This window comes from Equus caballus, chromosome 2 (assembly GCF_041296265.1).
Source record: "Equus caballus isolate H_3958 breed thoroughbred chromosome 2, TB-T2T, whole genome shotgun sequence".
Taxonomy (NCBI): domain Eukaryota; kingdom Metazoa; phylum Chordata; class Mammalia; order Perissodactyla; family Equidae; genus Equus; species Equus caballus.
In genome coordinates this window covers 2,792,242-2,820,164 of record NC_091685.1, presented here as the reverse complement: position 1 = coordinate 2,820,164, position 27,923 = coordinate 2,792,242, and the positions used below count along the sequence as shown (strand labels likewise).

At 44.2% G+C, this 27,923-nt stretch overlaps 1 protein-coding gene across 34 annotated transcripts in view; it reads right to left on the bottom strand.

The window, feature by feature from the left end:
* Nucleotides 1-1,969: 1,969 nt before the first annotated feature.
* Nucleotides 1,970-27,923, bottom strand: part of DAB1 (DAB adaptor protein 1) — a 1,085,079-nt gene continuing 1,059,125 nt past the window's right edge. For 21 of the 34 annotated variants that reach the window (XM_070245401.1, XM_070245360.1, XM_070245475.1 and 18 more), the window contains 4 exons: nucleotides 21,510-22,058; nucleotides 17,524-17,651; nucleotides 17,055-17,165; nucleotides 1,970-5,262 (listed from right to left, as the gene is read on the bottom strand). In XM_070245401.1, the coding sequence (XP_070101502.1) occupies nucleotides 17,070-17,165; nucleotides 17,524-17,651; nucleotides 21,510-22,058 (773 nt within the window). In that variant the 3' untranslated portion in view covers nucleotides 1,970-5,262; nucleotides 17,055-17,069. 34 annotated transcript variants of the gene reach the window in all.

Below are 27,923 nucleotides of genomic sequence, written 5' to 3'. Positions count from 1 at the left end.
CCTTGTCCTAAGCTGTGAAATGGGGACCACTTTCTTTCCTTTCGGGGTTTGTGCAGGGACTTAGCTAGAAAATGAGTGGCACATACAGAGCAGAAGCACAACACGGCAGCTGTTAGTCATCTTTCAACATACATACTGAGAACTGGTCACTAAATGGCTTGAAAGCCATTTACATCTGTTTGCTTTTTTTTTTTTCTAATCTTTCAGGCACCACTGCTCACATTTCCCTTGAATTTAAACATCTTTTAAAAGCTTTCAAAGCTTTGAAGCTTGATTCAGTGAAACCTGTTTTTATTCTGGGCATTTTTCTTACTGTCATTCTGAGTAAAACAAAAAACATTTACTGTCAAAACAACAAGGGTTTGCTCTCAAGCACAAAATGAAAGCAGATACGTCTGTCTGATCTATTTTGGCACCTGCCTGGCAGTTAAGTAGGACACCTTTTAATTTGTCACTTCTTCAAGATTCATTTGGGCTGGAAAAGTAAATCACCAGTGCTTGGTTTCAGCTAAACTTGAACTAGTTGGGCAAAAAGTTATATTCTTTATCCCTCAGACACATACTTTTTCGAAAATGCCAGTTGGAGAATAAACCATGTATTTAGCAACCTACATAAGATAGTAACATTTTTTTTTTTTTTTTTACTGTAAACTGAAGGAATTTAGAAATCTAACTTATTATCAAAGACCAAAGAGAGATCTGGGAAGAGGCATAAAAGGTTAATGCTTTTAAACAAGCCTATGTAGAACTATTTAAAAGAGTGAATATCCAGCTTTTTCCAAAAATTAAAATCAGACTATGAGTAAAGAGACTCAAAATTCAAATATCAACTCTCCCATTTGTTAGCCAGGGAAATTATTCAATCTCTCCGAGTTTCAGTTTCTTTATCTACAAGTGGGGATAATATCGACCCTGTGCTGTTTAGAAAATGAACTGAGGCAACAGACAGAGCAGCCAGCACCAACTGTGCACATGTTACTTGCTCAACAGGTGTGAGCCACTGTTGTCATTCAGAAAAGCTTCTGCAACGTTTTCTAACGCTCTAAGCCAGGAATGAGCATTTCTCACTGTGTGAGAGTCTCTTCTATCTGCACCAAACTTATTCTGCTGGAATCTAAGTCCTTCCTCTCATTTTCTTAAAGTCGGCCGTGACATCCATTTAATACTTTCTGTTTAATGAGGCCAGACTGGGGGCATGTGTTTGTTTATGAGACTACTAACACGACCATCCCTAAATCGAGGTGTTTCCCGGCATCTCAGTGACTTGATTGTAATCTGTGACCTGGCTGATTATTGGATAGACCAACTGACTTAGTTACAAAGGGAGATAAAAATGACACATATGCACACACACACACATATATATACACCATATTCACACATGCATAAATATATATGCACACGCACATTTGTTTCTGTTATTCAGTACATATAAAAGTCAAAATCTAGCTTCAGACTTCGTTTTGTCTTCTGTTTTCTGTTGTGGAGTGCGTAGGGAATGTGAAGGAAGCCAAATGCCTCCCTCTTTGGGTCCCCTAAAGCAGATGACCTTGAAATGAACTATGGCAAATTCTTCGAGAGTCTAGATTAACCTTGGTTTTCCAACCGACAGGTTAGCAGGGCTTGAGGAGAAGACACAAATCTATAGGGCTAGTGCCCGGGGTCTTCACCTTGGAATGTCCCAAGTGCTAAATGTGATCCAAATACCACATCTACACAGGGTGTCCGTTTCCTGACAACATCCTCCTCATTCTTCACTGTGGCTGCTTTTCCAAGTGTAACAAGTACCTGAGTTCAACTGAGGACAAACTGCTCTAACTCCTGAAGGAAGCTTCCTCTCCTGGCCCAGTGCCAGCAAAACAGGGGTCTTCCCCGGGTCAGATGGAAGCTTAGACGGAAGCAACGCCTTCTTCCAACCCCTCGCCTGGATATCCTGCAGACACTGTGGAATAAAAACCAGGCTAAGCTGTTGATCTCAAACATGTTTATTTGTAACAGTTTTACATGGCATGTTACAGAAATTAATGGAAAATCTCTAAAAATTTCGCTGTTCTGTTGAATGCGTTGTACATAAAGTTAAAAATAATGTGTCCGTATATGTTAACAAACTGTCATCTGAGGTAAAGTTAAAGTAGGTCTAGAAATGTACTGCAACAGTCATTTTCTCTTTCTCATCTTTATTAAAAAAATATGTGTCAGAATGCAGAAATTGAAATGAACCAAACCCACAGAGTAAACATTTTTTTAAAAGAAGGTGCCGGTACATCACACGACAGGGTTTCAGTAGACACTGGGATGAGCACGAGTTATCAGAAAAGTCTGCGGCATGTGAAGATTGAAGAGCTATGGGGAATGGGGACAGAAGGACAGGTGGCGTTTCCCTGGTTTCAAAATTTAAAGTGACAAATTTAGTGCTAGTGGAGAATGAGGAATTAACAGTGGTACACGTGGATTTTCTATCGATCTAACCAGAACTGTGCAGACTCCCCATGGCCTTTTGGTATCGGCACCTCAGCTCTTATTTGGAAATGTCACTGTCCTCTTGGGATATAGGATTTGGTGGTTCTGAGCTCGCCAAACAGTGCTTGTTAAAAGTCAGAATTCTGCCAATGATAATATGGATGGCAGTTTAACATCTTAATTTCTTTCCCTCACTTTAATGCACCACATGGGCATCTTAAGTTCAGAGCCAGTTTACATCCTCCATCGCATTCAATGAATGATGACAAGTCCACCGGGCTGTCACTTTCTGCTATGAAATTAACTCTAGACGGTGTACCTGAAACAGCAGCATCAGCCGGAGTTCACCGCGAGCGTGTCAGGAGCCGCCCGAAGAATCAGTATAGTGGTGCGACACTGCGAGACAGACTCAGACAGCCATAGTGAGGAGGAGATAGCACCACTTGTTTAGAATCGGAGTCACAAACGGTATAGCAATTTAAGCTATTTCCCCATGGGAAATGCCTCTCTCATCGAATCCATATCACACCCTTCCCATTCTCCTCTTCCTGTGAAAGGAGTACCTAGTCACAAAACGTGTGCAATTCCCAGAGAAATCATGTGGACCCCAGGTGACCGCTGCGGACGGAGGTAAAGGGCCTCACTTTCTGGTTCTTCAGACCTTCCACATCAGGGTGACATTTACATACGTTCTGGAATGGACATTTGGTCAGTTTACCTAACTGGAAAAAATTTAGATTCCAGTGGCCTGATAATGTAAAATTTGGACTTCAAACAGTAACAATCAACTTGACTTATCAATTTTCTCTCTGTGAACAAGCACACCTTCTTCCAAATCATTTTAGTTTCCATTGATATGAAGAATCAATGTATACAGGCCCATTTAAGTCAAACATGTCAATGTAAATTCTACTTTTCAAATTTAAAACCAAGTAATAATTACCCCAAATCCAATTAACCACATGATTCTTGAAAGTTTTCTTCTTAGTGTTAAACCACTAAATTCAACATACTGTAACTGCATAGGAACATCAGGAAAACACATTTGACCTGTAGAACAATTTTCTGTAGGGCAAAAATATATAGATTCTTTATGAAAATCATGTGCTAAACATCCGAACTGAACACTGCACTTTTTGTCTCATAAACGTAAAAAAAGGAAGCTTCCACTCCTCTGTCTCCTGTACAAACAGTCCCGTGATCTCTATGGGGGTAGGTGGGCGTGGAGAGGTGGGAGGGTGTCAGCAGCTGAAGGACAGGCCTGCCGAAAGGGGCCGTCTTGCTCTTGTCTGAGGCAGAGGGCGGGCGCTCCCATGGAAAGGCTAGAGGAGACGGTGGGGCCACTGGCCCCCTTCTTGCTCACTCGCTGCTGATCACCCAACTGCTCCTGCCAGCTGTCCCTGAACTCCTGCTTCCTGCCGCACGCTCCAGAATAACATCTGGAAAGTGAGCCCCATCCATCAAGTGTGTCACATCTCGCACTCAACCTGCTACCTTCTCTACAGTGTAATGGCATTATTAAAAAGCATTTTCATTAACATTTATATTTACAAAAAAAACTGGCAATTTTTTTTCATTAGAACTCCTTAAAGCCATTTCCCTTAAATATTTAAAGAGTTTAATGGTAAGGTTTTTTTTTCAAGTTATAAAATAAAAATCCCATTTGAATTTTCTGATGTACAAAAAGAGATAGAGATGAACCATCGTGAGCACGGAATCAGTTTGTTATTCTGAATATTCATGTCACCATTGTTCCATTAGAAAGTTGGTTTTTAAGATCCAAAACCACATTACCAGGATTGTACCAGGATTATTTGGCAAATGACTTTCTTTGAAAATGGCACGTGGAGAAGACACTTGTCTGCATAGCGTCACAGCAGCAAGATATCGGAAAAATAAAAAATATCATTTAATTGTACTTAGAGTTTAGAGCTTCTTAGGAAATCAGATGTGTTTTTCGTCTTTCTCATCAATGGGATTCGATGTCCTCTCCTACTCACAGAGTGAAGGTTCAGACCGAAAGCTGTCTTTCTTCACCAGGATGCAAAATAGCTAAAGGGCTGTTTTGGCAACCTTCTCGATCATAAAGAATAATCAATCACTTATTTGTCTTGTGATTTCAAGTTAATTCATTTCATATGAGGCTTTTTTTTTTTTTCCCAGTTAGATTTCTTCACCCACACCTAAAAAAAGTCAAAAGCAATACAAAAATTTGTACACCCATTAATTTTCAAACATGACAAAGAAAGGAAAGGGGGGAAAATGGCAGACCGGGCCCTGTGGAGTCATGACAAACATTATCATCTGTCAAAAGGCCTATGGATGATGATGTTGTGGTCATAGAAGACCTCTTGCTTTTGCCTAAAGGAAGTCAGTGCCAACCCTGTTGTAACTCTCTGAGGCCTGTCACTCCAAATGGTCAACAGGTAGAGAAATAAAAAGAGAATTATGATTTTGCAGACCGGGTCATCTCAAACCCATGCTAAGAGAGCTCAGAATATTTGTCGGGTAAGCATTTGCTTGACTTGTGACTTAATGTTGGGTATGATTTTTTATACTTTTGAGGGGTTTTTTTGTGCTGCCATAGATATCTGCCATTGGTTGCCAAAAACTCTTAGTTCCCGCTTCCAAACGAGTTCCATTGGGCAATCATGATTTCTTCATGGGGTGAGGTGAGGTGAAAGAACACAAGAGAGCCTGTGGCGATGCTGATGTCCATGGCAGTCTTGAAGCACCCGCCACGAGCCTGCATCGATGCTATTTCTTAGGTCTGTTGATCTGCGCATAGAGAGGCTCCAGCTCCTACGGATAGAGGGACAAAGTGAGACCTGCTCTTGCCCAAATAGGATTTTCTGAGATGGTTTAGGAAGGGGAGTTTGGGATTAGAACAGAAAGGTGATAGTTTATAATGGATGACCTTAGGTTATTTTTGGATTATTTGATCATGGTGCATATCATTTTGGCAACTTTTTTTTATCATCAAGAACTCTCACCCAGGTTTGTCCTTGGTTTTCCAGCTGAGACTGACTGCCACGTTAAGGGAAATAGCATGGTATAGCAGAGAGAGCTGGACGAACTGTGGGATGTGGGCAAAATACTTATCCTTTCTGAGCCTCAGTTTCCCCAACCATGAAATGGGAATAATGCTGTTTATTCTACAGGGTTCTGGAGAACTAGAGATAACATATATAAAGCATCTAGCATGGTGCTGGGTAGTAAAAGGTCTTCAGAAAATAGTAACAATTATCATGAGTCAAGTGGACATTTTCCCAACACAGCTTCATGAATGTCCACTTGAGACCACTGAAAGCCTATTTCAAATGACTCTGGTTTCTACGAGTAGTGATGACTAAGTGTGTTTTGCAGTAAGAGAAATAGCAATGGTGCCTTTTAGCTCTTAGTTAGAATCTTTTGGGATTTGTTTCCATTCAGTCTGCCATTTTAGGTTTGGCCAATCATTTGCCTGCTCCCATGGGGCTGTCCTGACACATACGCAGGAATTTTCACCAGTGTATGACACAGCGAACATTTAACCCAAACGTAAACGGGAAACGGTGTCTGGCCCTGTTGAAACCTCTCCTGATTCAGTTCATGCTGAGATGGCCCAGGGCATGCTGGCCAAGAAGAGGAGATCAATACTCTGGTCTTAAGCATGCATAGGCCTTTCTGTTAAAACTGACCTTTATGCTGTCACTCCGGGATGTTTATGCCAGAATTAAATGGACACAGTGATATCTTAATTCTGCCATATTTGATATATCAGCTTGCCTCCTGCCATGCGAGTACAGATTCTTTTGATATTCTCGAACCATAAGATTGAACTGACATTCTGTGAGCCCCTACTACGTGTCTGGCACCATACTGGGTATTTTCAAGTACATCGTCTTTATAACTCATCACAACAGGCTTGTAAGGCAGATGCTTTATCTCTTTTGCAAATGAGAAATCAAGCACAGAGAAGTTAAGTAATTTGCCTATGGTCACACAGCTAGTAAGTTTGGGACATGAGACCTGAAAGTAGGGTCCAGTGCTTTTTCCAGTTTATTATGACAGCTGCAATTAATATTAATAATAAAACAACCCTTCCATCTGTAGAGTTGTAGAGTGCTCTGGAGTTTATAAAGCATGCTCACGTCTTATTGTATCTGCCTATCAGTTTTGGGAATGGCTTTTATTCCTTCCATCTCATTTTGCAGATAAAAACTGAAGGTCTGAGAGGTTGTGTAATCTCAAGGCCATTGCGCTGTCTCTCATGTATTTATCACATAGCTTGCTTTTCTTGCAAAGTGGGAATGGACTAGAAAATGATTTTGCACAGTTCCATCATTGTACAGATGAGGAATTTGAAGCCCGGAGAAGAGCTTTTGTCTCCTCAGGGTCATAGTTACTTAGTAGCCATGCCACGAATAGAATCCAGGACTCCTGCCATCAGATCCAGCATGTTTTCTTCTAGAACTCATTGCGTTTGCTTTCCTCCAGGGAGGAGGAGCTTCCCACCCTTCGAGGCACCTATTTTGTAATATAACAGAGCGCCAACATGTTCCTCTATGCTTTCCACCCACGGGACTTCATACTGTCCTCGGAAACATAAGGAATAAGTGTAATCCTTCTGCCGAATGTCCGATGACAGAAAGCATGGCAGCCTATTTTTCCACATCCTGCCTCTGGCCTACGGTCAGCCAGTTCCTCCTGCCATTTCACACATGCGGCCCTGGCACAGCAGGTGCTCAGTGAAGGTTTGCTGAACTAAGGAATGCCGCATCGAGGTTCTACTCGCTCCACTGCTCTGATCTCTTTGTCCTAAATACACTCCAATTTGGCTTTACTCTCTCCAAATCTCATCTAGCAAAATCTACAGCGTGACTTATTAAGCACCTCATCCGTTCTCTGCCAATGTCCTGAAATGTTTCAAACACCTGTTGTGAGGCTAAACATGGACCTTTCCGGTGTGTCTGTGTTTGGGGTGGGGTGGACGGAGCAAATGTAGGGTAGTGAGGGAGCTAACTGACTTCTGGGAAAAACATTTCTGAGGCTGCATCTTCATCTTGCCTGGGCAGACTTTCTCAGCCCACTCTCTTTTCAGATGCCCTAAGAAGTCAGGCTGCCTTGATCTCACCTTACAATTTGCTCTATTCTAATTTTGGAAACTAATTTATTCAACTGAGAATGACACCTAAAAACAGCAGAAGACAGCAGGCTCAGACAGGGTAATTAATGCCACACGGCATTAACTTTCTGCGGCTGAGATAAATATTCACACACTGCCTCTTGCCGGAATTCAGCTTCAAACACCCATCACAACAGCGGTAAGGGCTGTAGTCAACTCTCAATTATCCCCACTAATGAAGGGGAGCAGTGGCGCGGAAAACCCCAAGCAGCAGATAATCCCAAAGCCTGACACTGTGATACATTATATGTTTTGGCAATAGCTTTACCTTCCCTGTTACAGAATCTTAGACTGTCAGAGCTGGAGGGGAGCTAAGAAATCATTTGATCCAGAAATTTCTGACCTGGCTTCTGGCAAGGTCATGATTGGGTCTTTAGGCTATTTTTGATATTCCAAAAGGCCTAAATGAAATCACACATGAACGCAGCATGCTGTTGATGTATTTTTTTCAGCAGATTTGACCACATCTCTGCCCACTTCAAATCCTTCAACGGCTCTGCATCACCCACAGGGTAAGGTCACAGCTCCTTAGCTGGGCACACAAGACCCATTAGTCTCATAGTCCATTAGAGCTAATAAATGCCTCTTCTAGACCATGAATCAAAGCTCAACCTCCAGTCACATATATCACGCTTAAAAAAACTTATTTATGCCTCTGCCAGAATGATCTTTCAGAAATGGATCTGGTCATGCCAGTCTCCTGCTTGAAACAATACTCCTGACTCCTTATTAGCTCAAGGACAATGCAAACCCCTCAGGATGGCGCACGAGGCTCTTCCAGTTTGGCTCCACCTTCCTGTCCAGCTTCATCTACTTCCTCCCTCCCCTGTGCCCCACTTTCTGTACTCTGTTGCCCAGACACCACAGGACTTTCCCATCTCTGAGACTCTGCACAGCAGTTCCTTCTGCCTTCGGGGCCTCTCTTTGCCTTGCACCTGGGAGTTCACACTTTCAGAACCAGCTCAAATATAAAGGCAGCCTGGACTCGGCAGGTGATGGGGGCCACTCTGCTCCCGGACTCCTGCAGGGCCCTGTGGAGGCCTCTGTCTGCATTGTCATCATGTTATCTCGTAGCCCCTTCCACACAGTGAGCTCCACTGCGCCTTTCACGCCAGTGTCCCAAATCCTGAACCAGAGCTTGGAACACAGGAGGCCACCCGCTAACATGGAGAATGAGGATGTGGGTGAGCGAATGAATGGTTCGTCTCTTAATGGGAGTTGGCAAACACTTATGAACTTTAAGCTCACTTGTGGTTCTGACATAGTCATAGCTTCGTTTCTAGAGGACGACAAAGTAGATGGAAACCATACAGTAAAAATGACTTAAGCTGAATACCCTGTTTGCTGGGAGGTGCAGTGAAACGATGCGGATCTGAAGTCAGGCAGATCTAGGTGAGGACTCCTACTGCCAACTCCCTCCAGCCAAGGCCACCAGGAGCACACTCGCAGTTGAACAAGTTGGGTTTATTACTCACTGCAGTGAGGGGACCCATGGGCATCTCTGTAAGAGGGTGTTAGAAAGGGCTTATAGTAGGATTGGACTTCTCTTAGATGATTTGGGCGAGAGTCAAGAAAATAAGGTTTTTCTCTGGGTTGGATGCTGTAAGGAATTGAGAGTATGATTGTCTTAATAATTCTTATCTGGAAGGCAGGAAGAATGGAGCAAGGCTAAAGCCAGGAGAGAAGGACATTTGGTCACTGTTATAATTGGGACGACGTTCATATCTGCCTGTGCTCAGCCGTGGCCACCGAGTGGTCTTGGTTTGTCCTGACCCATCATGGTCACGAGCGGCCTTGTCTGATGTGGGGCGTCTGTGAACGTGTTCATGTTCAACACAAGAACACCGAGGCCTGGCTGAGGCCCGCGCTGGCTCTGCCTGTCCGCTGCTGTTCTCTTTCTCAGTGTTACCCACTTGGTGACCCTAGGACTCTGTTAGGTTACTTAACCCCTCTGAGTGCCAGTTTCCTCATCTGTAAAATGAGGCTAGAAATCCTCTCTGCAAGAGGTGTGATGAGGATTGCAGGGGAAAATGCACATTGATGGTCCAGCACAGAAGAGGTAGTCCAAAAAGAGTGGGTCCCTTATGTCTGGGCCTGTGGCTTTATTCTTCCTTTATAGAAAACGTTTTTAGGCCTAATAATCACCTGTAGGTCGCTTTCCAAATTGTTTCTCCTTCATATCAATAGTTGCAACTGCAACTAGGTTCTGTCATGAACCCTAATAATGGCTCTGGATCAGCCCAGGGAAACCGTGCAGAAGGAATGTGGGGTCGATCTAACGAGTCTGATTGCAAGGCCCTGCGGATAACAGAGCCTTCCACGCGTTTGCAGACTACTTTAAGTATGAATTATGTGCTCACGTACACCAGCCAAGTAGAATCATCGAATTAGAGTAAGAAGAGCTTAGCTTCACAGAGACGTTTACCGTCTGTAAAGGACTTTGCTCCATCACATACGTGCTCTCGCTTGGGCATCACGCTGGGGCTGTGCTCTGGGTATCCTCACCTCCATTTACAGTGTCTGGCTCTCTACAGTTTGGCGACTTGCCCAGTGTCACTCAAACAGCACAGAGCAGAGCTGGGATAGAACCAGGTCTGTGATTTCCTTTAGTTTTTTTTTTTATTGCAGCAAAATATATATAGCATGGCTTTTGCTGTTTTAATCATTTTTAAGTGTGTAACTCAGTGGCATTAGTTACATTCAAATGTTGCGCAACCATCACCACTATTTCCAAAAGTCTTTCATCATCCCAAAAAGACTGTACCCATTCAACAGTAACTCCTTATTCTCCCTTCCCCCAACCCCTGGTAACCTCTAACCTACTTTCCATCTCTATGAATTTACCTTATTTTTACATCAGCTTCATTGAGGTATATTTGACATACGGTGAAATGTTCCCATTTTGAGCGGACAGTTTGATGGTGCTGACACGTGCATACACCGTGTGGTCCTCCCCAGCACAGTCAGGTTATAGGACATGTCCTCGCCCTACACCTCCCCTGTGTCCTTCTCAGTCAACTCTTCCAGTGCTGCAGCCACTGAGCTGTGTCCAACCACTACAGATCAGATTGGTTTCCCCTGGAGTTTCATGTCAACACATCCAGGTCTTTTAAAGCCCACTCCCTTGCTATCACCCTGTGTTCCCTCTTGTCGATTCAAAGTAGGCAAGGTCCTCAGTCTGACGACTCCTTTCCTGCAGGAAGAAACTGAGGCCCGCAAAGTGAGGGTTGTTTTTCCAAGAGTCCACAGGGAGCAGTGGAGCCAGGAGGGCAGCCCAGGATCTGGACTCCCATCTCTGAGCTTGTTCTCTCACCTCCCCTACCTAGCCCAGCTCTCTGGCTTAGAGTATAGGGGCACATAGTTTCTTACCCCACATTAGAATGAGCCCCTTTTGAAAGCCACCTAATTGTGCTTATTACTTTGCATCCATTTAATTTTTATTGTGTTTGTTTTTGGAAAGCTTTGTCATATCTAATAAAAGTATCTCCAAAAAAGATTATTAGCGAAGAGAAGACACGGCATGCTGAGAAAGGACGTCTCGAATATGAGGTCAAAGTGCGCCATGCAATCTCCTTGCTGAGTAAGCCCATCTACCCCATCCTGGGAGCCTAGTGGTGAGGTCAGCACCAAGCCAAGCCAGGGGTCAGATGGGAGCAGGGAGGTGAGAAAGCTTGAGTCTCTTAGTGTTGTTCTGCTGAGGCAGAAACTTCAGCATCATGGTTTTCCAGCCCAACACGGGGGCTTAGCTCAGTGGGTTTCACATTTCCTGGCTTGGCAAATGAACAAGGTGGTAGTAGCTAGGGAGTGAAAATAAGGCTGAAATAACTCAAAGTTCCTTGTGAATACATGAATAGGGTCATCAAAATGCAAGGGTTTTAGAGCCAGAGGACCCCAGCAATCTTCCTAACTACTATACGAACCGAGGCAAGCATTTCAGCGGGGCCTCAGTTTCTTCTCTGTAAAATGGGGTTTGTAACATCTACATCATGGGATTGTAACAAGTAATAAGTGAGCTCATATAACATAAAGGATTTTAACAAGTGGGGGGAGTCCTCCCTTCCTTTTTATTCAAAAGAATGGAAAAATATAAAGCTTTCTGACCACTTTTAGCCATAAATCTGGCCTTCAGGGTAGAAAAGTCTTCAAAACATAGGATGGATTTAATGATAATACCTTAGAGATTGGCGCAGCTGCCAAATACACTTGCTTCCTGGGGTCTCGGGTACTGAAACCCATTTGGTGAGCACAGAGGTCTTGGCCTTTGTTAGCTGGGAATAAGGACAGCCTGGGGGAGGGGTGCTGTTGGGAGATCTTATTTGAGGACTGGGTCTTCCACGTTCTAGCTGGGTGACCTGGGGCAGATTAGAAGGTCCTAGAAGGTCAAAGCTAGAAGGGCCTCTGGGCATTGTTTCACAGAAGAGGAGACCAAAGGTCAGAAATGAAGCCATGTACCTCACGTTATACAACGATTAAGTCGAAGAGAAGCTGCTAAAACCCAGGGGTCCTGGTCCTGTTTGAGTGCTCCTGACCATTTAATCTGGGTCTAGATTCAAATCCTAGCCCCACTACACGCGAATTTTATGATTTTAGCAAATCGTTAACCTTGCCACCTTACCTGCCATATTTGTGAAACAGGAATAATAAAAATACTTGAGTGTTCCCTTTAGGATTGAATTAGGTGATGTTTATGAAAGTGCTATAAATATGCTAGTCATTTTTTAGTATATTTTATTGGTAGTAGTAAATGAAAGGCTTGTGATTACCTTCTGCAGAGTGATTCTAGAAACAGTGAGCGTGATCTAAACCAGAAGTCAGCAAACTACGGCCCACCGACCAATTTTGGTGGCTGCCTGTTTATGCAGTAAAGTGTTATCAAAACTCGTTTGTTATGCACTGTCTTTTGCTGCTTTCCTGCTACAATAGTGGGGAGATTATGCACCAGAGACCGTATAGCCCACAAAGCATGAGTATCTACAGAGCGTGAGCCAACCTCTGATCTAAATGATCAGTGTATTCTAGTGCCCACTATTCCAATGGCTTAAATCATGTTCAAATCTCACTCTGGTCTGCTGTTCTCTTTTCTCCTCCAGTCTTGTTATCTAGCAGCCTACTGGCATCTCTATTTCGATGTCTCATGGGCATCTCTAGCTTAACTGGTCCCAAAGTAAACTTGCCTTCTTTCTGCGCAAGCATGCTGCCCTGCGCTGCATAGCACAGACTGGCACCACCTACATCTCCAGGTCAGGAACCTGGGATCATCCTGGTCTATGCTGTCTTCCTCACCTCCCATTCCCTTTCAGTCTCAACCTCCTCCCGATTTCATCTTTTAATATCCCTTGGCACCAAGCCCACCTCTCCATCCTGGCTGATGCTCCCTCAGCCAGGCCTGTCCCATCTCCTGGCTGAACTCCTCCAAGGCCTGGGTTGGACTTGCCTCTGAGTGCTATATCCATGAAATGGATTATTTTCTGGTTTTGTGGTTCTTTGTTTTAAGGCTCTGTAGTCTGGTTCTATTTAAAAAACAGAATAGTAATAATAATCCCAAATATATGTATTTTATTTTCAAAGCTTAACAAGGCACTTTCATACTCATGATATCTTCTGATTCTGGGACAGCCTGGGGAGGGAGTGGTTGTAATTGTCCCTAAGAGGGGCTTGGGGTGTAGAGGGGTTAAATGCTTGTCTAAGGCCATCTGCTTTGGAATCATAATTCAAACCATGTCCCCTGACTCTGTGCATTTCTTGTCTTTCTTTCGTTTTTAATTTTTTTTTTAAAGATTCTTCCTCCCTAAACATCTGAAATTCAGCTTTCTTTTCCCTTGGACAACTAGAAATCCATCAGGTAATATTTTATATGTGTTAGGTTCCCACTACAAAGATCAGTATTAAAAAAAATGACAGCGACTTATTATTTATGGCAATATCTATTGTTACTAAGGGAGACAGACCAAACAATTCCCCATTGTTACAGATGCTACTTTGACTTGACAGCTGGGAAAGTCTGATAGGCAGTTTATTTACTTAGCCATTTAACCAAATAAATGTTTTCATTTTTCTTTCATCTCCTCAAAAGCCAACATTTCGCCCTTAAAATTGCTCCAGCAACACATCAGTGAAGTATAAATTACCTGCCATTCCCACACCAGCCATTATAATATTATTTTGGTTCTTGCCCCTGTTGACCCAGTCTTTCAAAGACACGTGATTTTCCCAGATGGGAGGGTAAGGGGGAAACTGAAGCAATTGAAACATTTCTCTTTATTGCTAAAACAGGTTGAGATTGGCCCTGAAGCTTCCACCTGTGAAGACTGAGTCCATCTGTCTCCTCTTACTGTGGCGTGACATGGCTTTAACTTATCTACAGATGTCACCTCTACCTACTTAGAATTGTGCAGGTATTTCTAATAAGAAGCAGCTGGAGATAATGGCTGCAAGGGCGATAAGAAGGATGGGACTCTTGCTTTCTAACTGTACGAAGGCAGAGGGGAAAATAGGGCCACAGAAATAACTCTCTCTGCATGGTATCCCTTCCCCAAATGTCTGGAAAAGCATTAAGTGATTGCGGTTAGTAAATTTCCAGTTGGGTGGATGGGTGAATGGGATGGAGACAGAAAGATCACATGTGGCTTGTGCTGCTGTTGATGGAGGGGCCCAGAAAGCTCATTTGGACTTCCCTTGTGGGTGTTTTAGGGGATATTCCTGCAAGGCAGGCATCAGAGTCTTGGCATGCAATTCTTGATAGGAAATTGTGAAACTGCCACGCTAAGCCTTCAAAGGGAGAAAATTGCTTCATTGAAGATTACAGTCCAGCCCTCCTTTGGAGCTGGGAGCTACTTATTATGATTTACATGTGAATCCAAGACTGCTCATTTTTTGGAGTGAGAGGTGGCCTAGGAGGCCCTAACCAGTGTCATTCTGATTAGGGGGCATGGCAAGCCAGAGAGCTAAGAAGTGGGATTTTTCTTTTTCTTTTTTTTCCCCAAGGCTGTTTTGAGGCATACTGAAAATTAATTACCTGAGGATAGAAAGCACAAAGCAAAACCTCCTAGCCAATGGCCTGGGTCCTTATGGTAGAATTTATTCAAAATAAGGGCTAAATGTATAAGATCCAAAGTAGTGGGGAACCAACATTTATGAGCACATATGATGACGGTGATGATGATCATGATGACGACGACAATGATGACGATGATGATGGTGGTGCTGGTGGTGGTGCTGGTGGTGTGATGGCAGCTAATACATTTTGGGTGCTTTCTATGTGTCAGACATTGTGCTCAGAGCTCCACATACATCAGCTCATTTAGTCCAAACAATAACCCTATGAGGAAGACGCTGTTTTTCTCCTTACGTTTCAAAATTAGAAAATTACTATGAAATTTCTTTAGGGTCATATAGCTAGTAATCGGCGGAGCCAGATTCTGAACTCAGACAGTCTTGCTCCAGAATCCAGATCTTTAAGCTGAATTTTAAGCTAAGTACTAAGTATCTGTCTCCCTGCTAGAGACTCAACATACGCCATCTCAATTAACAAAATAGATAATATAAGCCTCTTCTAGCAGATGAAGAAACCAAGACACAAAAGAAATGATAGTTCTTGCCCAAGATTTCCTGCTATTAAGTAGCTGAGCTAGAATTTGAACTCAAGTTCAAACTGAGCTCTTCCCACTATACCATGCTACGTCCATGGACAGCTCAGCCCTGGCTTGGAGTTCTGGATGGAGCATCCAACGTGGAACAGGCTAAAGCGCTACGAAACAGTTCAGCTGGTATGACTGTCTCAAGCCGAACAGGCTCATAAACATGAGGGTTTGATACATTGCTCTGCAAATGGTATAAGTCATCTTTGTTTTCTAGAAGAACGTCAATGTTAGGATGATGTTTGCTGATATCCTGATGAATGGCTCCTGTCACGTCTAGTTCATTCATCAAGTTTTCAAGGCAAGGTTGAGTACATGAAATAAAACATATGCAAGGGGTAGAAAACCTCTTCGGGAATCTTCCCAAGGCATCACCCATTATCCCTAACTTTTCTCTTTCCTGGAACATTGACTTTGCTTTAATTCACCAGCTCCCCAAGCAGCTTTGCAGGACTGAATTTTCAGATGGCTATTACATGGCTTTGCATGGCATGATGTGTTCTCGTGTACTATTATACTGATATAAAATGTGGCAAAATATATGGTATGTTAAGTTGTTTAATCATAAAATCCATTAACAAAATGCACTTTCCAAACACTGTATTAGCTTTCAATAAGCGTCAGAATAACTTACATGTGAACTGAGAATGATTCTGAGGCAGCCTCAGAATCCATTTATGACCAGTGAAAACTATTTACCATTTTAATGGTTCTGGCTATGCTGTTCAGACTAAAAAGGAGCTCTGTGGGTACCGCCTTGTAGGCCTACACATTTACGGAAAACTCGGAAAGTATCTGAAAATTGAACACATTTGTTAAGGAGCGACCTTAGAAATCCTGTCTGGGTAACAAGGTGTACTTCTCTCTCCCCAGAAAGTCTGCTTCATCAGCTCCTCTGTCTTTCTATCAAATCAGATGTATTGAAATTCAAGTGCCAAAAGCCACTTCTAGTAAATGCAAGCACACTGCTCTCGAAGCAGCTGCTGATGGAATCTGAAGTGGGTTGGCGGCAAACCACATGCTGTAGCACAGGTGTGAGCAGCAGAGCCTCGGAAGTGAATGCTACATGTCCTCAGGCTTTGAATTTCACTTTCTCATCAGGCCCCTTTTGGCTAGACAAAATGGGCTACCATGATCTTCCGTCTCTACCAATCTTATTGCAAGCACTGCTTGTTTTTGCTTCTTAGTCTGGCTTCTCAGTGTGCTTGGCTGGTAACCTCTTTAGATCTGTGGAGTGTAGGCAAATGAAGTGACACTTTGCTTAAAAGATGAGAGCATCTGGACCATGTCTCACTGAGAAATGATCAGGGTGGGCGGAATGTGTCCATCTCGGAATGTTGATGCTTTCAGAAACTGAATCCACGTTAAGTGGTATTGGTTATGCCTCATTCTAACACCACTACCCACTCAGAACATATCATTAATAAAATACTATGACCATTCCACACTTTTCACCTTACCCCACCTCCCAGGATTTGTCAAAAGTCATGCATCCATGAGGAAAATCAAGGTGGCAAACAGACACCAGGCAAGGAGAGATTGTGCAAACATCAGGGATATGCTCAGCCAAGGAGAGATGGTGTGAACATCAGGGATATGCTCAGCCAAGGAGAGATTGGACAAACATCAGGGATACGCTCAGCCAAGGAGAGATGGTATGAACATCACGGATATGCTCAGGCAAGGAGAGATGGTGCAAACATTAGGGATGTGACTTCAGAAGTGAAGAACAAGCAAAAGGAAAAGCAGATAGCTTAATGGTGAAGGGGATAAAAAGAACAGATACCTACCCAGACCTGCGCTATCTAGCTACCGGCCTGTGGACTTATATTATCACCACTGGGCTCCCCACTGGGCTCCCCAAATGGATCACTGTTGGATGAGGCCTGTGACCCATCAGGCTAGAACACAAGAAGATAACACTTTTTTTTTTTTTCTTTTCAACAACCGAAAATAAAACACAGCTGGGTACATTTTCATGCACACATATAGTCAGTTATTTTAAAGGAGGCAGCAACTTCAGTTAGAGGATGCCACACCCTCAATTATGCGAACTTGTAGGAATAACTTAATGAAAGGAGAATGTTTGCAGCTGCTCATCCGAACATAAAAGAAAGCCCCGTAGTCAAGCCCTTTAGCACGTGAGCGTCTGAGCCAGCATTCTTTTCTATGTAGGTTCCTCATGCATTGCCCACTTCGGATCTACAGGTTTTAACTTTAAGGAAAAACAAAGACAGAAAGAACAAACTGGTCACTTACAGCTTCTTGCTCTTCGCTTTTGCTGGGACTCTCAAAGCCCTCCTCGAAGATGTCGTCTGTGGTGGGATCGCTGGCGTGGGATGCAGACGATTTGGATGGAGAGCTCTGTCTAGGGGCTGGGGTTGGAGCTACACAGAGACCATGCAAAAAGAGGAAGCACCATAAGTGTCCCACAGAAACCTCAGGGGTCTGGTTATACTCAAGTCCAGTCACAGGACTCTTCTTCCTATCACAAGTCAAATCAGTTGAACGGTTTAATACCCTCTCTGTACATATTTATCTTGTCCTCTCACAAACTTGATGATCAGGAAGGAGCTGGTCCACACTGATGAGTGAGGCAGTGGTTCTCAAGGAACGGGCCCTGGATCATCAGCATCAGCCACATCTGGGAACTTGTTAGAAATGTGCATTCTTGGACCCCATCCCAGACCTACTGAGTCAGAATCTCTGTTTTTCTGCACACTCAAGTTGAGAGCCACTAGACTATAATTTTCTTTCTTTTCTCTTTCTTAACATCACGCAGTTAGTTCAATATGAACAAATCGATCAGAGGACAGTACATTTATTGAGTGTCTTCTATGTGTCAGACACTGTCAGAAAGTTTACAGACACTGTCTCCAGTCCTCAGAAAGCCTATGGGAGGTAGGATTTTTCCCAATTTTACAGATAAGGAAAGCAAAGGTTGCTAAATTGCTCAAGGCCACATAGGTGGCATCTGGCAGAACCAGGCTCTGTGTCCCAGCACACATTTGATGAACGCACGTTGAATGAAGAGTGTCTCAGTGATCTGGGAAAACAGAAGTACCTGGTGGCAACTCTATTCCTCATTCCATAAGGATATGCATTTTCTATACTCCCCACATTTTCCTTGTCTCATTTGTCCCAGAGGTTTATAACAAATAGACCATTTGAAGCTACGCTTCCTTTTGATAATTTCTAATTTGGTATTGGAGATACCAGTCACCGGCTCAGCCCTAGGTGAGGGGGTGCTGTGGCTTGATTTAGTAGTTGGATTTCAAACATCATTGATAAGGCCTCCCTGTCATAACTGCCCAGAATTTACGAAATCCTGGCTGCACATCGGTCAGTGAGTGATTGTGAAACTTGGTGAGCACCTCTAGCCTCGATGAACCTGTATTTAGAATAATGACGCTATTTACGGTGCGCCAGAGAGTCAGACATTGTGCTCAGCACTGTGCATTCACTATGCTCTCTAATACAAACGCCTCAACGTGGTATTATACCTACTGTTTTTTTCTGATGAACATACTGCAGCTCAGAGAGGTGAAGTGGCTTTCTGAGGATTGCACAGCTATGAAATAGGGACACTGGGATCTACCAGGTCCTGGGTTTCTCTATTCCTATTTGAGCTTCACTCTTGGTCCAGCCAATGCTCCACTCAAAGCAGTCTAAAGGTGACGCTCATGGAGAAGAGGATATAAAGATTGGTTTCACTCATTTTCGTTAAAATAAAATGTTTTTTTTTTAATTGAAACAGAAGTCTGTTTTGTTTCATGATTATGGAACTAGTCATAGTGTGTTTAAGCGAGATAAGCAACATGAAAACATCGTGATATGTGGCAGATATTTAGTAAATATTAGTGCAATTGGATTCTGAACTGTGTCTGAAGTGGTTTATCGCTTACTACAGGCTGAGAGCCCAGGCTGAGCTGCCAATTCTGAGAGGTATACTGCTCATACTTATCTGAGGAAATCGATGGGAAGCGTAACTAGAAGTATTTATACCAGCATTTTAATCTTGAAGGGTCTGTACTCTCAAATTGTGGCTCTCAGTCTGGGGCACTTCACTCCCAGGGGATATTGGCCATATCTAGGGCCATGTTTGATTGTCTGAGAGGGGAGAGGAGGTTTACTCTGGCAGCTAATGGGGAAAGCCAGGGATGCTGCTAAACATCCTACAATGCACAGGACAGTCCCCACAACAAAGAATTATCTGGGCCAAAATGCTAATGGTGCCAAGGTTGCAAAACCCCACTCTGAACACAACAGTAACTGGTGGCCTTTGTTTTGTTCATTTCATTCTCTACAACCTTTCCCAAATGCCTCCCACGTGCTAGCCACCCTGTCAGCATTATGAGAAGGGTAGGAATGATTCAGACAGACCCCCTGTCCTCAAAGAACTTAAACTTCCCCTGTTTATTCCAGCTGGCGCCCAGCCCATTGAGAGAGGGACACTTGTTTTTAAAAGATGCTTGCTTATTTAGGCATGGCTGTCATTTCTTTAGCATTTCATTTTTTATTCATTATTCTTCATTGAAAGCTTGTGAGCTCCAGTTCACAGAGATGTTCCCACCATGTTGAACATGCAGCCTGTGTGGAGCTAGATTGTTTATACACACAGAAGGCACTCATTGTCAGAGCAGCCTTCTGAACCTGGCTGAAACGACACTACCTAATTGGGTTAACATTAGATTTTTTTGACAATTCACAGTATTGGCCAAGCAGTGATCCGTATCGTCTGTGACAGTTATGAAAACACCAAATTCATTGTTCCATGAGCCTTTTGTTTCCCCTTTATCAACTGTCGGGAAACAGGCTGAACCACCAGACACCTTGCTCGATGGTGTCGACCAAGCACAGACGGGCTCAGGTGTACCTGGATTTTGATTGGCTGTGTGGCTACAGTTTTCCAGGTGCTTGCAGTGGAAAAGTGAGCTGAGGCAGAATCACTGAATGCCGAACCAGGAGGCACACACTATCCAGGCAGCTCACTCATTTTACCCATGAAACTGCTGAAGTTAAGAGAAGTCACACACTTGCCCAAAGACACGGCTCGTGGTAGAGGAGACAAGACTAGAACCCCGGTCCAGAACTCTGCCCCAAACCACTCAGTACGTGATAATAATGATGATAAAAATGCTCCAAACTTTGTGAGGTATGCAATGGTTTAGGACAGGTATACCAAATCCTTTTACTAACCCTTAGACTAAGACAGACGAGGAAACTGAGGCTCATACAAATAAAACGACTTGCCCACTGGCACGAAACTATTAAGTAATAAAGCTGCTACCCGGGTTTCCAGTCTAGAGCTTTGTGCTACACCATCTTTTTTCCTGTTTGACCACCCAAAGCTCTGAGCCAAAATCTGGCTTCAACTACACCAGTTGTATGAGATGTTATGGCTGCCAAACCTCGGCCCTAAGTTTTCTCCTGATCTTAATTTTCTATTCTAATTTGTTATCCTTGTTCCCAAAATGTTTTTCTTTTCTTTTTTTAGTAGAGTGATCAATTAGTGCCTGGCACATAGTAGGCACTCCATGGTGGCCAATATTTATTTATTTTTTAAAATTATTTTTGCTGGGAAAGATTCGCGCTGAGCTAACATTTGTTGTCAATCTTCCTCTCTTTCTTTGTTCTCCCCAAAACCCCAGTACAGATTTATAACTTCTAGCTTTTCTATGTGAGCCGCTGCCAAGGCATGGCAACCGGCAGATGAGCGTTGTGGTTCTGTGCCCGGGAACCAAAGGTGGCCACCAAAGCCGAGCGCAGCAAACTTTAACCACTAGGCTGTCGGGACTGGGCCTTAAAATTTTTTTAAATTCACATTCGCCATTCATTTTTATTTCAGTAAACCATACCAAATCTGTGTGTCATAAGCAGGGATATACGGAAATGAATGAATGAGCAAATAAACAAACCGTAGGAGGCAAAAATGTGACATGGTGGAAAACAGCAGGCTTGTGTTCAGTCCTACCATTCTGTCTGTTCTCTTTGTCTGAGTCTCACTTTCATCATCTTTCTAACAAACTCATCCCTAGCACTGTTACAAGTATAAAAATAATAAATATAACACAGATAGAGTAGGTATGTGTTATGATTGATCCCTAATAATCGGTAAGTCTTATTACTACTACCAGTAGTGATATGAATAAGAGGGCTGTGAATGTAAACTGAGATGAGTTCTCTGACCCCAGGAATGAGGCATCGCTGTCACTGGGTTTAGGTCTCCAAAGACGAGCACTCACGTGAGTTGGTCGATGGCGTGGTAGAAGTCACAGGGGTCAAATTCAACTGGGAGATGTCAAAGTCATCACAGTCGTCTGTATCCTGTGCCACCCCAACTTTGCTGAAGTAACTGGAGAAGGCCTCTGAGGTGCAGGTGAGGGAGGGTTGGTCGGGTTTGCGGGAGGGCACGGGTGGAGGCTGGGCCATCTGGAAATCCTTAAACATTTCTTTTCCCATTTTCTGCCTGGGCTTGTCGGTCTGTGGACTTGACCTGGTGGAATCACCCGTGGCTGGGACGGTTGCAAGTGGGGTGAGGGGACCTTGGAACATGGCGGCTGGCAAAGGCATAACAGTTTGTGTGGGCATGAAGGCGGCTGGCGGAAACTGCCCTGCCACGGTTGGCCAGGGCTGCTGAGTGGCGGGGAAGAGACCTGGCTGGCCCCAAGCGATGGGCTGAGCCCCAGGCATCACCTGAGCGACTGGTGGCTGAGCACCCATGGCGATCTGCTGTTGGACGAGGGGCTGCTGGCCCCAGAAGGATGGGAGGACGGCGCCCATTGCAACGTAACCTGGAAGGGTGGAAAAGAAGAGTCAGGCATCCTGGGAAAGAATGATTCATGGAGTCAAATGATTGGCAAAAACATAGTAGGCGACTTCTGAGTGTCAGGCTGTAAGCCGGGGATTGGGGATGCAACGATGAGTAAGACAGAAGTCCCTGCTCTCAGGGAGCCTGCTTTCTAGCGCAGAGGTCAGACGAAACCTCTCTAATGAGATGATTTGTTAGCAGAAACTAGGATGCAGCGAGGGGGCGAGCCAGGCAGACTTGGGTGGATGATAACAATACTGCTCCAGTTGTTAAAGGCTTCTGACATGGTGCAGCCTCGGGAGCCTGCGTGGCTCAGGGGAAAGGGCAGAGATCATAAGTCAGGTCCCTCTGGTTGGAATTTTGCCCCCTTCTTGCTAGCCCTGGGGAATTCTCAACTGCTGAAGCTCTCTAAGAGGCAGGCTGTTTGTGGGAGTGCCTGGTTATAGCATCTTCCTTCTTGGCATCAGCGCTGAGCATAAAGTGAGTAAGAGTCAGACTGCTGGGGTTTTAGAGGAGAGGTCAGTGTTCAGATCACCACTTCTCATCTGTGGCATTGAGAGGCAACTTCGTAAGCTATCTCCTGATCTGGAAAATGGGCATAAAATACCTTCGGCCTCATTGGGTTGGTTTAATGATTAATGGAGATTAGAGTGAACATTCAGTAAATGTTAGCAATGCACGTGGTCTGAATCAGACAGAGCCTATCAAGTACATAATAGCTTGCCTGATATATAGTAGCCATGCAATAAATGGTAGTTCTAGGTATAATTACACATTATTTCTGTATTATTATTATGCCAATTTTAAACTGAAAAAGTGTAGGTGATTGTCCACTCAGGAGCACTTCACACAGTGGCATAGGTTGGGCACTGCAAAACTCCAGGGGGTGTACTCACATATGTTACTGTGATAACTGCTTGCTGGATTCTTCCTTTCAGGGGAGATATAATCATTTTAAAAGGAGTGCAAGTGACACTTTTTACAATAACAATAGTAACAAAAATAATTTCCCGGGGCCGGCCCTGTGGGCAAGTGGCTAGCTTCACATGCTCTGCTTTGGTGGCCCAGGGTTTCACCTGTTCAGATCCTGGGCGCCGACATGGCACCACTCATCAGGCCATGCTGAGGTGGCGTCCCACATGCCACAACTAGAAGGACCCACAACTAAAAAAATATATATATATACACACAACTATATATTGGGGGGTATTTGGGGAGAAAAAGCAGAAAAAAAAAAGAAGATTGGCAACAGTTGTTAGCTCAGGTGCCAATCTTTAAAAGAAAAAATAACAATAAGTTCCTTTTATTGAATGCCTATAACGTGCGAGGTACAGTGTCAGGTGCTTACATCTTCATAAAATGCCCGCAGGGTAGGTATTTTTATCTCTCTTTTAGAGATAAGGAAATTGGTGCTCAGAGAGGAAAAGCACCATGTTCAGGGTCACACAGCTGGCGTGAAGTGGGATCAGGATCTGAACTGAGGTCATCTGTCTGTCCCCAAAGCCAGTGTTCTTTCCTCTGCACCACACTGCCTCACCAGAAGCCAAGGCTGATTTCTGATCTGAGCACAGTCAGAAGCCCTGGCCCAGCCATCAGATGCCTTAGCATTCTGGAGGCCCAGAGACACTCCCAAGGGTTTCCGGTGGTCCCTGCCCTTCTCAGGGGCCCCAACGGCCACCAGCATGTTGCAGCTGAGCCTGGGGGACAGACGACCAGGCCAGGCAGAGCACAGGGTGGAGAAGCTAGCTTTGCCCGGCCTCTCAGAACCAGCATTTTCATGGCTATCAGAAGGAATTTGCAGGCACAGAGCAGAGAGACCAGGAAAAGATGAAAGGCGGGTGCAGCATAGCCCAGCAACTTTCAAAGGGCAGACAGGCGGGCGCCGGGGCACTGGTCATGACACAGGTCATATCAGGACTCTGGTGAGCCCAGAGAAATTGTTTGCAGGGTGCCTCGCTCATGCTCCCATCTCACATCTGCCTGACCTTCCATTGACTGATAAGGGATGGAGCCAACATTCACAGTCAGGTCATTTCCTTGCAAGGTGACAGGAGGCTCCAGAGGGCCAGAGACAGGACAGCAGGCTCTTGCTAATTAATCTGGCAGTGTTAAATGCTTTTATGGAATGAGGAAGGGGCGTCAACAAACAAAATAGTTGTCATAATAACGTGGTCAGGGCAACACTACCGGTATTTAAGAGGCCAAGAGCATTGACACTAAAGATCCTGTAGCGGTGGGACCGAAGCGCACAACAAAGGATTATCTCACATTCTGTTTATAGCTGTGTGAGTATAGACTCGACTTTGAATTATGTGGAAATTCAAAGTTTCTTTGCAGTTTTAATGCACTTAATTTTCCAGGGATGTAACAACCGTGCACATTGAGGGAAGGCTGTATTTTGTCTCATTTGGAACCCTGTCAAGAGTTGTTCAGCAATTCGGAAAATCGTGGTCCCTGACTTCTCCTGCTGTCTGAGCCAACGCGACACTCCTGGGGCGGTCTGCACCTGTGGGGGTTCTATTTATGGGGAGACACACCTGACCACTCAGCATGTCCTCTGCTGTGGTTGACCTGGGTATTTTCCTCATTGAAATACATATTTTTCTATTATAAGTTAGCTTTTGTTTGTTTCTGCCTTATTTACAGATAGGGCATTACACTGATTTTTGAAAAACTGGGTAGGTAGGTTATATTATATATGAATTTCATATTTCACGTCAAGATATTAAAGGAGACATTCAAATACTTGTTATAAAAAGGGGGCGCTGAGTTTGACAGGGTCGAGGCGTGCCACAGATCTTTCAACCACCCCCGCCCTGATGCCCATGTTGGTGAATGGATGGAAGTTTTCAGCCTCCAGCCAGTCTGCTTTTTACTTTGCTTCCATCCCACCCTCCTCATTGCCAAGAGAGGTCTGTTCTCAAATGCAAATACAGTGCTTCATTGTCTTGAGCTCAGATGCCTTAGCTTGGTTTATGAGCCTTTGGGGGTCAGCCCCCTTTGTCCCCCTTCAGCCCCATTTTCAGTTCGTTATTGCCATTGGCACCTTTCCCTGCAGCAGCTGCAAACGACACTCAACCTGCTCTCTCGTCTCTGCTGGTCCACCTGCCGGGAAAGTGGCCCCAACTTCTTCACGTGGCCACTACTTCTTACCTGCTCTCTGAGACTCAGCTCAGTATGACCTCCCAGGGGTCTGCCCTGCCCTCTAGACTCCAGTTGGTTCTCCTTCGCCGGGCCTGTGCTGTCCCCTGTGTTCATCTTTGGCACGGCACTTGTCACACTGGGTTGTAATTGCTCAGTTATTCTGACTTCCCTCATTAGGCTGGAAAGCGTCTGCTAGCAGGAACCCTTTATTTTCTCTCTCTCTCCCTCCCTCTGTCTAGTACAGTTTTTGGCATATATCAGCTGCTCCATAAATGCTTGAGACTGGAAAAGGCTCTACATAAAGGTGAATGAGTCATAGTAGAATAAATGTCTTCACTGAATTTTTCCAAGTGTACAATTAAACTCCCAGATCCATAAGTGCTGTGATCTCTGATGATGCTACTGTTGGTGGCAGGTTTTTCCCCCTTATCTTTTTTTTTTACACAAGGAACCAACAGATGGGCTGTGCACACTTTTCTGGAGAGCTATTAGCATGTCTCTCTGGCTTCATGCCATCTGCTTCAGACCAAAATACAACATTCAAAAAAAAAAGAAAGGCAACACAGGGTAAGTGGGTATCACGTTTGGGAACCTGCAGGTCTCACTGGCTTTTCCTGGGGGGTCCCTGCCGCCTGGGCTCTCCCCAGACCTGTGAGCTAAGGTTCCTTGGTCACATGGTGTGTGCATGCCTGATGCGATGCCTCAGGGGCAGGGCTGTGGTAGCAGTGGACACAGGGAGCCACTCGGTAGCTGCCACCGCAGCCACTTAGCAGCTTAGTAACCGTTTACTCATTAACGTTCACCGTTCACCAGTGGAGGGTGGAGGTGCTAAGGTGCATCTGTTTACGTTACAGAGTTCAGATCAATCATGAATCTTGCTGTGAAGTGAAAGGAAACACCTGCATTATTGCCTTGCAGTTAGAGTTTTTTAAAATGTTGAAAATTGCAATTTATAACCAGATGCTGGCACCGGGGGATACCCTCATTATTTGGGAAAAAAAAAAAAAAAGGCAGACTAAAATGTAAGGAAAACACTAAAAGTAAGGGATTCCCTCAACATTTATATAGAATTTATATGGTCCTTTACCTCTGACACCTCCTGACCCCCCGCCCCTCCAGTCTGCTCACCTCTCACCTCTGTGTGAGCCCCTCCTGACCACACCTCCATTGACAGCTGCCCTCCGCCTGCTCCAAAGCCCCATCCTCTGCTCTACATTTCCTTCTGTCCATACCACTTAACATCTTCTAACATGTTACATAAGTCACTCTTTTTATGTTGCTGTCTGTCCTCCCAAAAGAAAATAGGCCCTCTGCGGGCAGAGGTCTGTGCCTGTCGTACTCACTGACACATCTCCGGCCCCTAGAGCAGGACCTGGACCATAGTGGGCACTCAGTGAATATTCGTGGAATGAACATGCCTGCACATTAGTAAGTTTGGTGCCTGGATTTCCTGTCATCTGTCCCAGTATATCTTCAGGGATCCAATAACGGGGTAACACACAGGGTTCTGGGCCAGGCTGGTGCCACAGGAAGGTGGTGCATTTCTTTTTTTTCCTCCCCAAAGCCCAAGTACATAGTTGTATATCCTAGTTGTGGGTCATTCTGGTTCTTCTATGTGGGAAGCCACCACAGCATGGCCTGGTGAGCGGTGTGTAGGTCCACACCCAGGATCTGAACTGGAGAACCCTGGGTCACCGAAGCAGAGCATGCAACCTTAACCATTTGGCCATGGGGCCAGCCCCAGGTGGTGCATTTCTGATGGAAAACTATTATTCTTATTTAAAATGACATACTCTATTATACTATTCCCAAGGAAATTTTAACATCCATTTTAGGTAAGGAAAGCTAGTCATCACCACTGTCCCATTTTAGAGATGGGTAAAACAGACTCAACTGGGAAGCTTAGCAATTATACAAATTTCTAAGTTACCTGTAGATTCGAAATTGTAAGTTAGATCCAGTGGCTACCAACTTCTGTGGCTTCTAAAAGTTCATAATGATCCTTGAGCTCATGAGGAATAACTGTAACTATTTCTGCAAAGACTATGAATTTTTAATTCACTTTGAATAACAGCAAAGTTTATATTTGATGGCAAGAATTTGCTTCTAACAGTATATAATTAAAAGTAATCATTTATAGGAAAAAATGCAAGATTTGTATTCTAAAATATTCAATTCTATTTGCCATTTACAAAAATAAAGTAAAAACAGAAAGATGAAGCCACCGATTTCAAATATGTAGTTAAAGAAGGAAAAAAGTCTTTAGGGCTCCCGTGTCTGTAAAAAGCAGAATATCACCCTTGGCCATTTCCAAGTAGAGTGCCCTGGCTACATGGAGTGCCTGATGCCATGGAAACAAGTTAAGATGCCTGAGATTCTTACCAGTTTGTAACTCATCTGCAACACTGTTACTATATATATTTTTTACCCTGTTGTAAAATTAGTAAATATATTTTTAAGAATATTAGGAAAACAGAACAAATTCTTTGCAAATCCCCAGGTGCCCTATCACCCTCCCAATTGACTGTGAGCCGTTTGCTTTGTCCCTTAGGTGTCCCCCTTTGTGTGGGGAAGCTCCCCGTCCTGAGTCTTCACCGAATGAGGCAGGTGCCTTCTATCAGCCAGATCTCAGGAGGTCCTCGCAGGGTTGACTCCTCTCCTCTCCCACTCGCCGACTTCCCTCCCTCTGGCTGAGATGGACAGG